The sequence below is a fragment of the Leptonychotes weddellii genome, chromosome 11 (assembly GCF_054177405.1).
Source record: "Leptonychotes weddellii isolate Sample4059 chromosome 11, ASM5417740v2, whole genome shotgun sequence".
Classification (NCBI taxonomy): domain Eukaryota; kingdom Metazoa; phylum Chordata; class Mammalia; order Carnivora; family Phocidae; genus Leptonychotes; species Leptonychotes weddellii.
Genome location: NC_138379.1, coordinates 47,212,847 through 47,228,532, shown reverse-complemented (window position 1 = coordinate 47,228,532; position 15,686 = coordinate 47,212,847). Strand labels below are relative to the sequence as shown.

Here is a 15,686-nt window from a genome sequence, read left to right as displayed (position 1 = left end):
CCCCCCCACAGCTCTCATTGTCTGGGCAGCCCTGGTTTCTTCCATATGACCCCGCCCCACTCTGACCACACTGGATTGGACCAGGAGCAGACACCTGAACTAAAGGTAGTCATTTTATCGACTGGCCTGTGTTCCAAACTGGAACAATCATCAGCTTGTATTCCTACACAGGGGCCCATGTGAGGCAGGCCTGGGTTTGCCCTGGGGGCCACCGCACTGAGCCTAGGGACAGAGTCTGGACCCGCACTGCCTGTCAGCCCAGAGGTGCCCACACCACCGTCCTAGACCAACCGTCCCAGACCAACCGCCCCACTCAGAAAGGTAAACTTCGGATCCTGGAGCAGCTGGAGAGAAAGGGCCAAGATGCAGAACAGGCCATGATGGATCACAGGAGTTGGAAGGAAGGAGGAAGCAGAGAAAGCTGAGAGCAGTGAGAACAGGCAGACGCAGAGAGAGACAGACAGATGGAGACACAGACACACATGTACACTCAGCAGAAGGAGCAGCTCTTTGAAACTGCTGCAGCTCCTGACAGCCTCAGCCCCAAACAACTGGATCTTTCCAACCAGACTTTTGCTTGGACTGACTTGAGTGAGTCTCTGCTACCGACGAGCAAAACTGGGGACCAGAGCAGCGTGTCACCGTCCGATAGGACGCTGGTGCAGCGGTCACTGGCTAGTGGCGGGTGTGTCTGCGCCCCCCGTGCCGCCCCAGCCTAGGTGAGGTCCCCGCCCTGTCAGAAGGTGGTCTGCGTGGACAGGTCCTGGTGTGCTTCTGTGGCGGGCACACCGATCCTGCATGCCACCCCCTTGTACTGGCTGGGAAAGTAAGGCCCCAAAAGCAGAAAAGCAGATGGATACGGGCAGCCAGCCTGGCCACAGTTCAAACCCTCCAGGAGGGCTTCTGAGAGCAGGGCCCGGACACCCAGAACCCCCGGGCAGGCCTAGGCCAGCCCCACCTTTGATGATGTCCGCATCTTCTAGCGGCAGCTTCCACAGCAGCTTGTACTTGCTGGCCGTGTCAATGACGCTGGCTGCCGTGTACCTGTGGGGAGCCAAGGGGGTGCTCTGGCCAGGCCGGGGGGAGCGGGGCCCAGGGAGGGCCAGCTGCTCCGCCCCGGCCCAAGTGCAGCCCCGCCCCGGCCACTCACAGGCTCATGGAGCTGCGCCGCAGGGAGCCTGATTTCCGCTTTAGGGTCGTGCAGATGATGAGGTCCGTGAAGAGGAAGAGGGACCGGTCCTTCTTGCCACCGACGGCCTTCTGTGGAGCCCGAGGCAGGACTCAGGCCCAGAGGCCCACCCTCCTGCCCACCGTGCCCAAGGGGACAGCCAGGCCCAGAGAGGGGTGAGGGCTCTGCCCCAGATGCCCAGAGGCAGAGGCAGAGTTGGGACTCGACCCGGGACTCCTGTTGTGGGGAAGAGCAGGGAGGCCCAAGGGCAGCAGGTATGAGCGGAAGTGTGAACATAGTGGGGAGATGGGAACAGGTGGGTAGACAACGGGAGACTTCTTACCACTTCGATGACCATCTCCTGCCTGAGGAACCGCCGCAGAGGGGCTTGGAGCTGTGGGGCAGGACAGACAAAACATCTTGAAGGTCAATTATTAATCCCATCTCCTCCCCAGACCCTGGGGGACCCCTTGGCCCCACTCCATGGGCCAGGCCAGTAGAAGCAGCATCCCCTCCATCCTCCTGATGCTGTGCGGTCAGGCCGCGGGACATGTGGCCAGAGAAAGACAGGGAGGAGGACATGGCTGTGGACAGAGACGGGTGGGGACGCTGAAGAGACAGGGATGCACAGGCGCTGCAGACACCGCTGTGGAGGTGGGCGTGACCGTGACTGCAGGTAACCACAGATGCAAACAAAGGCATGGGTGGAGGGGGTGGGCACTCACATCCTCCATGCCCTCGATGTGAGCCTCAATCTCCTGCAGCACACGGGCATGTCGCTCTGCCTCCTCGGCACTCCGCACACCCTTGTTGATGCGTTCAGCCACCTGTTTGATGTTCCGCTGAGCATCCAACAGGAGTGGGTGGTCTGGGTGGTCCTCAGGTGTGTGCTTCAGGAGGTCCTGGGGAAGAAATGGGGATAAGACCCCTGCTTATTAGCTGCCCCTTTCAGGCCCTGGGGCCCCACACTGATGGCTAGAGCAGGACGGACTATAAGCAGGCTCCAGAGAGGACTTCTTTTCCTACCCAACCCCTGGGGACTCTGATGTCAGGCTTGACGGAGTAGGGGCCTCATAGCCCCCTGCATCCTCACGTGCCTTCCAGCCTTGCCCTCCTGCCCACCCAACCCCATGCCCACCTTCACCAGAAGCTCATAGCGTGGGATCCGCTGCACAGGCTTGATCATGAGGTCAGACAGCGCCTGCTTCTCCTTGTTCTCACGCATGCTTTGCTGAAACCAGAAACAAGGGGGATGAGCACCCGTGTGAGGAATGTCATGCAAAGAAGGAAATGTCCAGGGACAGATCCCCAGCCAGTCCCTCTAGCCCAGCCCAAGGGCAAAGACTGAACCACAGGCTAAGGCTGCGGTGTCTGGGAGTCTGGGAGTCTGGGAGCTCCTGCCCCCTCCCAAAGCTGGCCAAGGCGAGGGTGATGTCCATGCCCCTGAGCTAGCCAACAGTACCTCCAAGAACTTGAGAAAGGCAGGCCTCGCCTCCTTAGCCACGCGCACGGCATCCTTTGCATTGAGAAAGTTATCAATGTAGGCAGAATAGATGTTGACCAGGACGTCCTTGGAGAACTGTAGGTGCAGAGGCAGGTTAGGGACCTTCAAGGTGTCCCTTACTCCACCTCACCCTGTCCTGGCTTCCAATGATTCACAAGCCAACATCCTTTCCCTCCAACGGGACATGAGATGGTCTCTAAGGGATGGGGCAGCTGCTCCTGTGTCATGTGTGCATGTCGTACGTGTGACTGTGTGAGTAGCTGTGTATCTGCGCACACCCCAACGTATCTTACCTACGGTTTGTGTGTACATGGACATACATATGCCTACATGTGTCCTGTAGACCAGGCTCTCCCATTTCCAGCTGGGCATTTCCATCCCTTGCTCTCCAGCCCCACTAAGTCCAGCCAGGCAGGTCTCCCTCCTCACTGTTCTCTGAGAGACACAGACTCATTCCAGCCACTTGGCCATTGCTCATGTAATTCTCTCCACCGGAATGCCCTTACCGCATCCAAATCTCACCCACCCTCAGGGCTAAGCTCCACCTGTGCCTCCTCCAGAAAGCACTCCCTGCCCTGACTAGGACTCTTCCTCTGCGAGGAGATAGGGACGCCCATCCTGTCCAGTAATATCCCGCTCAGTGGGGGCACACAGCTGGTAGCTAATACCTAACGGCCCGCTGACAGCTGGGCTAAACGTGGAAGTTCTTGGTCAGAAGCCCTGGCTGGGAGTTGGGATACCCTGGTTCCTGGGTCAGCTGTACCATGGATGGACTAGGGGACCTGTGGTGGTGTTTGTTTCTGGCCCCTCTGGGCCCACAAGGCCCTGTGTCTCTAAGGTGCTGACTGTCCTTCTCCCCAGGCCCGGGGAGGCTGCAGCAACTCGGAGGGGAAGACGGCCCTTACCCACCAGCCCACCCTGGGGCAGAGCATTCTCTGCTGATCCCTTCCTGGGACCAGGGCCTCTGCTCATCAGACCAGGGTCAGCATCAAAGTCCAGACAGGGGATGAGCCTGGTGACGCTGAGGGTGGTGATAGCCTCAAGGGGTTAGCACCCAACGGGGGTCCCATCAGGGTTTGTCACATCAGTTCCAGATCAGCAGGCACCTTCTAAGACCTTCTTAGGCCCAAGGCCCACCCGCATCATCACAAACACATGAAAAAACATCCACATCTCACAACAATAGATAAGACTTTTTTTTTTTTTTTGCTGGTATAATTTTTGGAAGGAGTTTTACCATTTTGCTTTTGAAATTATTTGGTTCTGAGTAACCATTTTAGTTTGTGTTTGGCTATGATTTATCAGTCATCACCATGCATTCTTGGGAATTCTGGCCAAATAACAAAATGTATCTTAAGTTTTTTCAAACGTAATTAACCTCGTATAAATGAATACTACACGTAACAAAGAAAATCGCATGCTATGTTTTTACAGACACGTAATTAAATGTTTACTGGTTTTGCTTTTGCAGTTCTTTTTGAGTTTTGCAGCCAATACTTGTTCTAAGGTCCCATTCACTATGGTAGGATCCTGAAGAGCTCACAGGCAGGTCTGCTCCTGGTGCAAGGGGGCACAGAGTGGGGCAGGGTGTGGGCACTGGGGCCGCGTTTCCTGGAGTCAAACCCTCTACCACTCACTAACCGTGACTTTGGTCAGGTTACTTTCTCTCTACGCTGCAGAGTCATCCACTTTAAACTTGGGGGAATAACTGCACCTTTCTCCTAGACTTGTGAACATATATAACGTATTTAGAATAATGGCTAGTACAAAGTGCCAAATAGTTAGCTATCCTATTAAAATGCTGGATGGAGAAAAGAGCTAGTCAAGGTAAGGGCTGAGGTCAGTAACAGCATCCACTGAGGTCTGTGTCAGCACCAGCTCAAGGTCAGGACTAGGGTCAAGTCAGTGCCAGCAACTAGAGCTGGGTCCAGGATTAGGGTCGGTAACTGGTTGGGACTGGGGCCCAGGCCAGAGTCTAGCCAAGCTCTGGGGTTTGGTGGTGTCCAGGTTCAGGTCAACCCCAGGGCTGGAGTCAGTGCCAGTGTCTGGTCAAGTCCTGGGGTTGGATCTGGGATCAGAGTCAGTGTCCAAGTGGAGTGGGTCTGGGTGAGGGGTCCATGGCAGCAGCTATCCCCTTCCAGGAAGGGCCCAAGCTTGTGGGGGTTGAAGCAGCAGACAGCAGGGCCACTCACCGACTGGACAAGCAGGTCTCCCACCTTCTGCTGGGCGTGCCAGGTCTGCACACAGTGCCGCACCTGCTCGAGGAACTGTTCGTGGTGCTCCAGGAGCTCGGGGATCTGGTCAAAGATCTCATCCACCAGTGACGGGTCACACAGCAAGGAGTTCTCTGGCTGCTTCAGCGGCTGCATGTAGCCCTGGGGGTCCCCCACAGGTCAGTGCGGGTACCCTCAGAGGGATGGCACCCCAACCCCCTGGCGTAGGTGCACACGAAATCACCTGGCCCTGTGACTCAGTGGCCATGACTCCCAGATCTCCCTTGTTAGACTCAGAGCTCTAAGAGGGAGACAGGAAGACCTATCCCCATGCCCCTCACTGTGCGGCTCGGGGCCTGGCATAAGACGGGGGTGAGTGGGCTCGGGAAAAGTTTGTTGGATGCACAAACAAGCAGAGCTTGGAGTGAGGAAAGCAAGAAGACTGGCCTCCTGGGAAACCCACACACACTAACTCAGCAGACATTTTATTGGGAACTCACTCTGTGCTAGCCACTGTTCAGCAGTGAACAAGGAAGACCAAGCTCCCTGCCCTAGTAGAGCTTACAGTCTAGTCAGATGAAACACGAAATACAAGAAAGAAACAAAAAGAAACCACATTTCATCAGATCTTTAAGAAAAAAAACCGCTGCCAATTAAGTTATTATATGCCATTAATTATAGGATGAACCTGGAGTTCCAGATGTTTATCTTAGAATCAGTTACGTGTGGACAGTTTGAGACCCGCTGTGGGGAAAATAAAGCAAGGGGGTGCCTGGGAGGCCTTTAGTGCCACTGTCTGAGCACTGACTTCACGGTTTTCAGATCTACTGGTCAAGTCTGATTAAAACTCCTCTTTTTCACCTCAAATCTGCTTCACCGCCCATTTTGTGAGAATGAAGAGCCCTGCTTGCGGCAGGTGTGCTCACGGAGCGGTCGCCCTCTACTGGCCTAAACTATAACTACAAGCCCAAGAATTGATGTTTGAAAAAGTAACGCAATGTTGCAATAAAATTTATATTAAACATTGTTAAAAATTGGCTTGTTGGATAAAACAGCCTTGAGAAAGTCAAGCTCAACAGAATCCTCTTGCCTGGTTGGGGATTCTTAAAAGGTCAGGGGGTGATGGTGAGACAGGCAGGCAGCCTCCCTCTTACAGCTCTTAGGCCAGTCTGAGCTAGGGTCTTCTCTGGCGGGGGGTGGGGGGGGGCGCTGTTGCCCCACACCGAGAGGAGCTAAACCGCATCCCACACAGAAGCAGGCACACAGTGGGAGGAAAGACTAAGCAGAGAACCTGATCCAGAACCTCCTAGGAACCAACGCCTGCACCCACTCACGGTGTACTTGCTGGGCAACTACTGAGTGTCCGGCCTTCTAAGCACCAGGCGGCACCTGAGGGCAGACAAAAGTCCGGGTGCTTGTGGAGCTGACACCTCAGTGGAGGGAGGCAGAAAATAAATACCATAAATAATGAAATTATGACACGTGTGTTGGAAGGCAGTAAGTGCTATGGGGAAAAAGACAGGGTCAGGAGTGCTGGGAGAAGGGGGCTGGGTCAGGGAAAAGGGGGGTTGTTGGCTGGGAATTCGGGGGTTGAAGAAAGACTCAAAGTGTGAGGATGACACTGAGGAAAGGTGTAGCCTTAGGACGTGGGTTCAAACCCCACCGCCTCTGGCTGTTAACCTTGGTATTTCTTCATTTTAAACTCCTGGCCTACAGCTGAAACTAACGTAACACTGTGTGTCAACTATGCCTCAGTTAAAAAATAAAAAAGAACAAAACTCTTGGCTTGCAGGAACGATACCAGTCAGTGTGGGTGGCAGTGGTCACTGAGAGGGGACACTAGGGCTGTGGAGTCCAGTCTCAGCTTGAATAGCACTGATATGCTCAGACAGTGCAGACTAGCTGGTGAGAGGGAGAGCCCTAGAGTCAGACTGACAGGGATTCACCCAGGGTGTGGCAATTCCCCGCTCTGTGACCTTGAACAGTTGCTTTACGTCTCTGTGTCTCAGGTTCATCATCTGTAAAATGAGGGTTATTATGAGATTTGTATGATTTAACTTATGTAAAGTGCACATATGAAGCACTCAATAAACGTCAGCTCTCGGTATTACCACATGTATCCCCCCCAGAATCCTTACGCTCCAACCTAGTCCCCAACGTGCTGGTATTTGGAGACGGGGCCTTTGGGAGGTGAGTGGGTCATGTGAGCGGGGCCCTCACGAATGGGATTTGTGCCCTTCTACAAGAGGTCCCGGAGAGCTCCCTCAGCCCTCCCACCAGGGAGGACACAGTGAAAAGGAGGAAGTGGGTCCTCACTAGACACCAAATCTGCCAGCGCCTTGATCTATGAGAACTGAATCTGTATTTGTTCAAGCCACCCAGTCTGTGGAATTTTCGTTCTAGCAGCCCAAATGGACTAGAATACCACTTAATAGATGGACGACCCTGGGGAGTTTTCTTAACCTCTCTGAGCCTTCATCTCCTCATACGAAGAGGGAGTTATAATACCTACCTGACAACGTTAATGTAAGGATTAGATATGATTTTATATACACGCACTCACACACACATGCACACGTGCAGACGTGCCAGGCAGTATGCTAAATTACACATGCATCTCTCTTGCAGTCTGCACTCAACAGGTAGGCACCATTATTATCCCCACTCTGCAGACAAGGACCCTGAAGCAGAGACTGGTTATGTAACTTGCTCCAGGTGACATGGCCGGTCAGGAGGTGTGCCAAGTTTGAACACTGGTGGCCTGGCTTGGACCTCAGTCCTTGTGACACACCCGGGCTGCCTTGAGTGACAGTCCTGGGGTTCGGCTGACACTCTCCTGCCCATCTCCACCCCTCACCACCCACACTCTCAATCTGGCCTCCTGAGAACTATCCCCCCTTAGCTCTTCCACCGGCAGGTCCGGCAAGCCTCCACGCGTGCAGCCGTGAACTGGCCAGGAGATTCGAAGGTAGAGAGACATGCCCGGGTCCCGCCGGCCTCAGGTGTGTGAACAAGGCATGAGCAGCCTCGTTACCTTTGCACTCTCACGCTGGGATACGGGTATGATTAGTCACATTTTGCACACAAAAACACCGAGGCTCAGAGAAGTGAGGTGACTAGGCTAGCATCACCCAGCAGGGAGGCGAGTGACTCAAACCCTGGACTGCCTGACCCCAATGCCTTCAACTCCCACCTAGGGGACCACAAAGGACCCCACGCTCTGCTGGACCCCAGCATGACTACTGCTGCCTGGCAGCCAAGGGCATCTCTTAAAGATGGCATTCTGGTTGTGTCCCAGCACCTGGCACAGCAGCCGCCCCGGCCACCTCTCCATGGCTAACTGCTCGAGGTTTCTTCCAGCCTCCTGGCCTTTGTTCCTATTGTACCCGCTGCCCGAATGGTTCCCTCCAGGCTCTCCCGCTGCTGAACGCTTACCCATCCCTCAGGTCTCCGCTGAACACCCCAGCCTCAGAGAAGCCCTCCCTGGCCTCTGACACCAGGGCAGGCCCCCGTTCTGTGTTTTCTTCTTTCTGTGCGTTTGTTTTTAATATATAAAAGCAATGTATTTTTTGTGTGGCAAAATATACATCATAAAATTTGCTAATTTTAATCACTTTTAAGTGTACAGTTCAGTACTCACATTAAATACACTCACGTTGTTGTGGAACCATCATCCCCATCCATCTCCGGAACTTTCCCATCTTCCCAAACCACAACTCCATACCCATTAAACACTAACTCCCACTTCCCGTCCCCCAGCCCTTGGCAAGCACTGTTCGACTTTTCTGTCTCTATGAACTTGGCCACCCTCAGCGCCCCATGGAAGCGCAATCATACAGTATTTGTCCTTTTGTGACTGGCTCATTTCGGTTTAGCATGATGTCCTCGAGGTTCACCCATGTTGTGGCACGTGTCAGAATTTCCTCCCTTTTCTGGCTGAACGATACTCAGTTGCTACAGAAACACCCTCCGTGCACTTTTGCACCCGCATTTGTCCTCACGTATAAGGTTTGTCTGACTGGTTACTGTCAGTCTCTGCCATAGACTCCAGGGGACAGGACCTTATCACTCATGCTCACCGCTGAACCCTCACTGAGAACACAGTCTGCACCCAGAAGATGCTCGTTGCAGATCTGTGGAGTAAATGAATGAACACTCTGGATCTTTCCAGGGCTCTACCTTCTGTTCTTTGCTCTCACTCTGCCTAGATGGCTTGAGTAAATTCGTCCTCAACCGTACCTGCCAGGCCCCACCTCAGCTGGGATCCACGCCCTCTGCCCTGGGCCCCAGGCCCGCATGTGCATCCTGACTCAGGGGCTTTCCCACGCCGGAACCTGATCTGGCCATCTCGCCCCAACTTTCACACGTGGGGTTCCTCCAGTGCTGCCGTCACCCAGACCAGGAGTCCAGGCCTCATCCCACAGCCGACCAGCTACCGTGCCTGGCCTGACCAGTCCACCTCCTGAATGTCTGTCCCAACGCTTCCTCCCTGTGGCTTCTGCCCTGGTCCTGGCCTCTCCTCCCTTGCCTACCCTCAGTGGCCTTGGCCTCCTCTTCTGCTGCCCACCTTCCTAGCAGTCAGACTTTATAAAGCATGAATCAGATGACATGCCACCCCAGCTCAAAGCCCTTTGCTGATTCTCCAGGGCCCCTGGTAGGGTCCAAACCTTCTTCCTGGTATCCAAGGCCCCTACCACGTGGCTCCTGCTGGCTCCCCCAGCATCCCCAGAGGACCAACCCTTTGTGCTTTGTGCCGGCCTCTCCTTACTTGACTTTGCACCTGCTGTTCCTGTTGCTGACAAGACAGGTGGGGAGGAAGCCAGCACGTCCTCCAGGGAAAAATACCCTGACCTCACACCTCACAGGTGCCCCCTCAATGCTTTGAGAGTGACCATATACTCAACTATGCCCCGAACGGGACTATGAGGTCCTGTGGCGCAGCTTGTCTCTCTTATTCGTCCTCGTGTTTCCTATGCCTGGAACAGGGCCTGGCACACGGCAGGTGCTCAACATTTTATTCCATTCAACAATTATTTTCCCAGTCAATGAATAAAATGGACAGGGCTACAGTTGGCGGGGGCACAGATCTAAGCCGAGGCACGGGGCCGCCAGGGGGAGGTGGCAGGACAGTAAAAGGAGGGAGCACCTGCCCTGGGGGGCCTGTCTGGCCTTATTAAGTCCCCTCTATGTTCCCTCCCACCCTGGAGGGGGATTCCTTCTCTGGGACAGTCACAGGATGGGGGGGTTCTCCACGGAGGGGTGATGTTACCCAGGGTCATTCCTCTCTCCTCTCTAGCCTCCATCCCCTGTCCACAAAATGGGTTTGTTCCCACATGTTTGGCGGCCTCCTAGATTCAGAATGGCCGCTCTCGGGGAGCCTGGTCCGGCCTTGAGCCTCACCTGCATCAGGGTGCGCAGCGACTCCACATAGGACTGCTCCGTGTCCAGCAGGGTCATGGTCACGTGCTTCCGCATGTCCTTGGGGGACAGAAGGCAGAGGGTGAGCAGGGCCTTGTTCCCCTCAGACCCGGCTCCCTGCAGTCACCTGGACCCAAAGAGCCCATCCTCATCCTCTCCCTGGCCTTCAAGGCCTGCATTCCCACCATCCACGGCTGCTGCCTGTTACCCCAGAGCACCATGGACCTCCACTCGGCCAGGGACTTGCTCTTATGCTCCCTGTGCGGGGAGCGCCCTCCCCCTACATCTCAAATGCCCCTCTTTCCAGGGTGTGCCCCTTACTCCTCCACCACCACCCCCATGGCTGCCGGCAGAGCTGATGATCTCCTGTGCACTTCGAGGTTACCCACTGGGCTCCTGAAAAGGACTCAAAACAATCAATAACCTCTCACCTTTGCAAAGGAAGATGCCTCCAGGCCACGCCCCACTCCAGCTGCAAACTCTGAAAACCCCTCCTTCCGGCTCAGTGCTATGGAGTCAGACCCTACTAGACTGGGCTTCATCCCATCCCTGAGAGTGCAAACTGTGGCCGCCTGCCACAGATGAAGAAAAGGTGGCTCAGGAAGGGGAAGTCAGTGCCAAAGGTCACACAGCCAGGTAGGGGCAGGGTTCACCCACTCTCAGACAAGGCTGGATATCAGTTCTCTCAGTTAAAAAGGTTAACTGAGCCCTACTCCACACCAGGCACTGTTCTAAGCATATATTATTTCATCGTCCTGACCACCCTGTGAGGTAGATGTTGTTCTTCTTCCCATTTTAAGGATGGGGGAAAGGAGACCCAGGAACTAATGCCTCCATCCTAAGCATCAGATGGTCTGCAGTAGGGAGTCCCTGAGGGGTCACACAGACTCTGCATCCACACCTCCAGGGATAGGGTGTGCATCCCTGACAGGGCAGCCCTATTCTGTGGGAAGGCTTTGCTAGAGGCCAGACAGAGGACGCCTTCTCTGTGTTTGACTCCCTGGGACTCAGCTTATCTACTGCTCCTTGCCACCAGCTCCTATGCCTCTGGCCCGTTCCTTCTCCAGGAAGACTTCACCAGATGGTTGCCCACCTCCCTGTGACCCCCTCCCTCTGACTCAGGGACTCGGGGCCAGGTCTGTCCCCAAACCTGTCAACAATGAGACACACTCAGAAAAGTAGGCTCCTGTGCTAGGAACTCACGGTTGGGGGGGTTGGGGGCGGTGTGAATGGCTCTCCCTGGGGGGAGGGGAGGAGACTGGCTTTGCCCCACCCCTACCAGCTGCATGCTCTGATGGGTGAGAAGACACTGGGCTTTGCCTCAGAGCCCCCAGCTACAGCCAGATCATCTATCCTCGGTGATTCAAAGGCCTTTAAAACAGCAGGGCAGCTTCTAGTAGGAAGGAACACCAGTTGGGCCCACCCTAGGATGCAGAGTTGGGAGAGCGTCAAAGGTCAGAAGGGCCTCCCAAGGAAAGGCCCGGATGCCCAATCCTCCCCTTGTCCCCCAGGGCCCTCTCAGCACTTCACAGATATGGCTCATTTCTGCCTACACTCAAAGGTGTCACCATCTCCACTTTACAGGTGAGGTAGTCAAGTCTGAGAGGTGACTTGACTTGCCCAAGGTCACAGAGCCAGTGACTGGCAGAGTGGGGACCGAGTCTCTTTATTTTTTTTTAAGATTTATTTGAGAGACAGAGAGCGAGCAAGAGCGTGTGCAAGAGCAGGGGGAAGGGCAGAGGGAGAGGGCGAGAGAGAATCTCAAGCAGATTCCCCACTGGGCACAGAGCCTGATGTGGGGCTTAAGCTCACAATCCTGAGATCATGACCTGAGCTGGAACCAGGAGTCAAACGCTTAACTGACTGAGCCACCCAGGCACCCCAGCCCGAGTCTCTTTAGCCACCTCATGTTGAGTCTTAGGGCCCAAGCACCCAGAGTTCTCGCCCAGACTGACTGGCCAGCCACGGGCCACAGGGTCCGTTACTAGCTGTGTGACCTTGGATAGTCACCTAACTGCCCTACGTTCCCACATTCTCCTCTATGAAACGGAATGAATAATGCCTTCCTCCCAGGACTGTGAAAGCAAGGAGCTGGGAGCAGGGCAGCTCTCTCCACACATGCTGGGTCTTCAATGTCCATTCTTACTCTACCTCAGCAAAATGGTTCATCTATATCCATCTCCCTGCTGGACAGGGAGCTCCCTGAGAGCAGAACCAGGCCAGGCTTGGCCCTGAGTGGCCCAGCCTCCCTCCCCCGTCCACTCCCCGGGCCTGGCCCTGCTAGGCCCTGGGGTGAGGGTCACAGGCAGGGAGGCCTCCTGGGGGAGGGAGGGCTGGGGCTGGGCCTGCCAGCTCAGAGGGCTGGGGTAACTCACGCAGGGAGGCTGACGCTGCAACACCCGCCTTTCCCAGCCTCCTCCTGCTTGAAAGCACAGTGGGCTGTCACTCAGCTGTCAGGTAGAGGCACGGAAATTAAGGCCAGCTCCCTGTCACTGCATGGAGTGCCCTTCTGCACGTGCCCAGACACGGGTGTGAATGCATGTGCGGGTGGGGGAGCCAGGGGAAGCAGGAGACGGGCAATGCAGCTGTCAAGCAGATCAGCAGGCCCACCTGTTCTGGGCGGGACAGCCCTGTAGGCCTAGCCTCCCCCAGAGGCCCAGCGTCCCCCCAGAGCCCGTCACCCCTCAACAGCCCCATCCTCAGACCTTTACTACAGGGGGCGCTGAAGTGGGAGAGGGAGGGGGACTGAAGGGATATGGCAGGAAGATGGAGGGGGGCCTCTCCTACCAGTATGATTGGGACAGCATGACCCAAAGCTTAAGACCTACACACACAGCGTGAAGACAGAGACACATGTACGCAGAAGAAGCCGTAAAGGCCAGAACTCCGCAAAGAGACCAAAAAGAAATGTAGCCAAATCACCTAGCTGAGAACCAGGGCCTTCAGCCCAGAGATGTGAGGTGGCGGGGAGAAACACACACACCACAGCATGGGGAGGAAGACAGAACCAGAGCCCCCACGGGAGCCCAGGAGAGCAGGACAATCAAGAGTCTGGGCCCAGAGAAACACACAAAGGCATGGACACAGCCCCTGGAAGCCTCCCCCTCCTCTTCCCCCAGAGGGGAGCACGGAGCCAGGAATGGGGACACCAGCATTGCCACCACAGCATGACACCTCCCAGGCCCAGCGCGTCCAGTGGCAGGGAGAGAATGGCAAAACGGGAGCAAAAGCGGCTATTCCCAATGCCCCATCCCCCCAGCACACACGTACACCTGGGGACTGCCACAGGCCTGCTGGAGAGAGGCTGATAAAACCTCTCCTTCTGGAGCCTGTGAACCCAGGATACCTCTGGAGACAGGCTCTGCCTACACGCTGACCCATATCACGCACTACGAACCACCAGGCCTTGCCAAGGCTGGGTCTCGGGGTACAGGCCCCCCACCCCAGTTGAGGTTGCCAGCCCTTCTGCCATCCCAAGCTTGCACTCTGGTGGCACCAAACCTCAGCGCCCTGCCAGCCACACCACCCCTGCCAGGACTCCTCATACCCTCAGTCTCCCTGCCCCCATCACTAGTCTCTGAGCCCCCAGGCCCTCGGCCAGGAAGCTGGTGTGCCTGATCCAAGTTCCTGGTCCTGCGCCCCAGCATCTACCCATTCCTCCCCCAGGCCCGGGGCCGCTGGGTTCTAGGTCTTGGCCAAGGTCCCTGGCTGTCTCTCCCCCTCCCGGTACCTGGGCCTCCCCAGGCTCCTCAGCGTCAGCACCGCTGCTCCCGGCGGGCTCCCCGGAGGCGGTGGCCGGGCCCAGATCGCGCATGTCTTCCAGCGCGATGGTGAACTGGGCCAGGGTCTTTACCATCTGAAGCATGCGGCCGAGCCGCCGCCAGGGCGGGGGTGCCGGGGCGGCGGGGGACGGCGGGCCCCCTCTCTCCCACCGTCGCTCCCTCCGGGGGCTCAGCCCGGCCGCGGCGGCGGTCGCGGCGTCAGTCCCAGCGTCGATCTGATCGCGATGGCCCGGGCGGCGGCGCTGTTGCCTCCTCCGCTCAGCGAGTGCGCCGGGCGAGCCTGGCGCGCTCGGCGCCGCTGGCGCGGGGGAGGGCGAGCGGAGGGGAGTCCCCGCCCCCGGCCCCCACCCCCACCCCCACCCCGCTCCGCCCGCCCCCTCCGCGCCGCCGGGTCTCCCCCAACGCGCAGAGGGCTGCCTGGCCTCGCCCCCGCCGCTCCCGCACGCCGCGGCCTCCCCTTGCGGACCCATCCCCCTCGGAGGACAGAAGTTGGCGCACACCCGTCGACAACCACCAGGCACGGGGAGACATGGACCCTTTGTCCACACCTGTACCGACACAGGCACACACAGGGCCATGCACGATCTACACGGAACAGGCCCATATACGTGGAAACCTGCCCTCCGGCCTTGACTGGTATACAGCTGTGGGTGAGGGCCAAGTGCACACACATCGCCGTAGTCCCATGCAGACCTGAGCCCTGACACACATGAACTTGACCCAGTGCTGCACGGTGGCACATGCTTCCGGTTCACACAACTATAAGCGGGCACAATACATGCACATCCCTGGAAACTGACACTGTTCTCCCGTCCGGGGCGAGGGGCAGAGCATTAGGGCCTGATAGAGGAAAGGGCCCGCCCTGAGTCATGCCTACTCCCACCCCACCCAGTTGACCTGTGTATACTTGAGACGGTCCTAGTGGATTCCAGCCCTACCTCTCTCCACCCCACCCCCCACCATGGGGGGGCGGCGCTCAGGTATTTACAACCCCCACCACCATCACCGGATGATGCTCCAGAATGTTTCCAAGCATGATCCCCAGGACCTGGTCCTCAAATTGCAGGTGATGCCAGAACACATCCCAGACCCATTTAATCAGGAGTGGGGGCAGGGTGAGCTTTGTTTGTGTACCAGCTCCCAACTCCCACCAGGGGGCTCTGATGCACCCTGCAGCTGACTGGGGGGTCCCTCTGTTGTGCCTCTGCACTGGCTGACTTTATGCTTCTTCAGTGTACTGAGGGCTCCCACACTCACCAAACTCCTCATGCCCTCCCCCAAACCTGCTTTCCCTGAGTTTCCTGCACAGTGGAGACCTTCTGACCCATCACCCAAGCCAGTTCCCTCCATCCCTCTCTCTGCCTTGCTTGATTTGTTCCAACCACTTCTGTTTTAACTCCTAGAAACAGACCAGTCTCTCTCCTGCCTGGGGGCCTTGACCCATGCCTTTTCCCTCTCCTAGCAGTGCTTCTGCTTTTCCTTTAAGACAAATCTTAGTGCAAATGTCACCTCCTCCAGGAAGCCCTCCCTGATCCTCAGATCAAGCCAGGTGCACCTACTCTGTGCTCTCAAAGATTCGCAGTTTTTCTTAACCAGATATC

At 56.5% G+C, this 15,686-nt stretch overlaps 1 protein-coding gene across 3 annotated transcripts in view; it reads right to left on the bottom strand.

The window, feature by feature from the left end:
* Window positions 1-15,686, bottom strand: part of ARHGEF17 (Rho guanine nucleotide exchange factor 17) — a 56,597-nt gene that overhangs the window by 8,497 nt on the left and 32,414 nt on the right. Inside the window, exons 2-10 of one of the 3 annotated variants that reach the window (XM_081798789.1) lie at window positions 10,286-10,363; window positions 6,832-6,903; window positions 4,865-5,047; window positions 2,631-2,747; window positions 2,307-2,399; window positions 1,894-2,070; window positions 1,512-1,562; window positions 1,151-1,260; window positions 959-1,044 (exon numbers count right to left, since the gene is read on the bottom strand). In XM_081798789.1, the coding sequence (XP_081654915.1) occupies window positions 959-1,044; window positions 1,151-1,260; window positions 1,512-1,562; window positions 1,894-2,070; window positions 2,307-2,399; window positions 2,631-2,747; window positions 4,865-5,047; window positions 6,832-6,903; window positions 10,286-10,363 (967 nt within the window). The remainder of the gene's footprint in view (window positions 1-958; window positions 1,045-1,150; window positions 1,261-1,511; window positions 1,563-1,893; window positions 2,071-2,306; window positions 2,400-2,630; window positions 2,748-4,864; window positions 5,048-6,831; window positions 6,904-10,285; window positions 10,364-15,686) is intronic. The other 2 variants (XM_081798791.1, XM_081798792.1) reach the window with 2 other exon arrangements.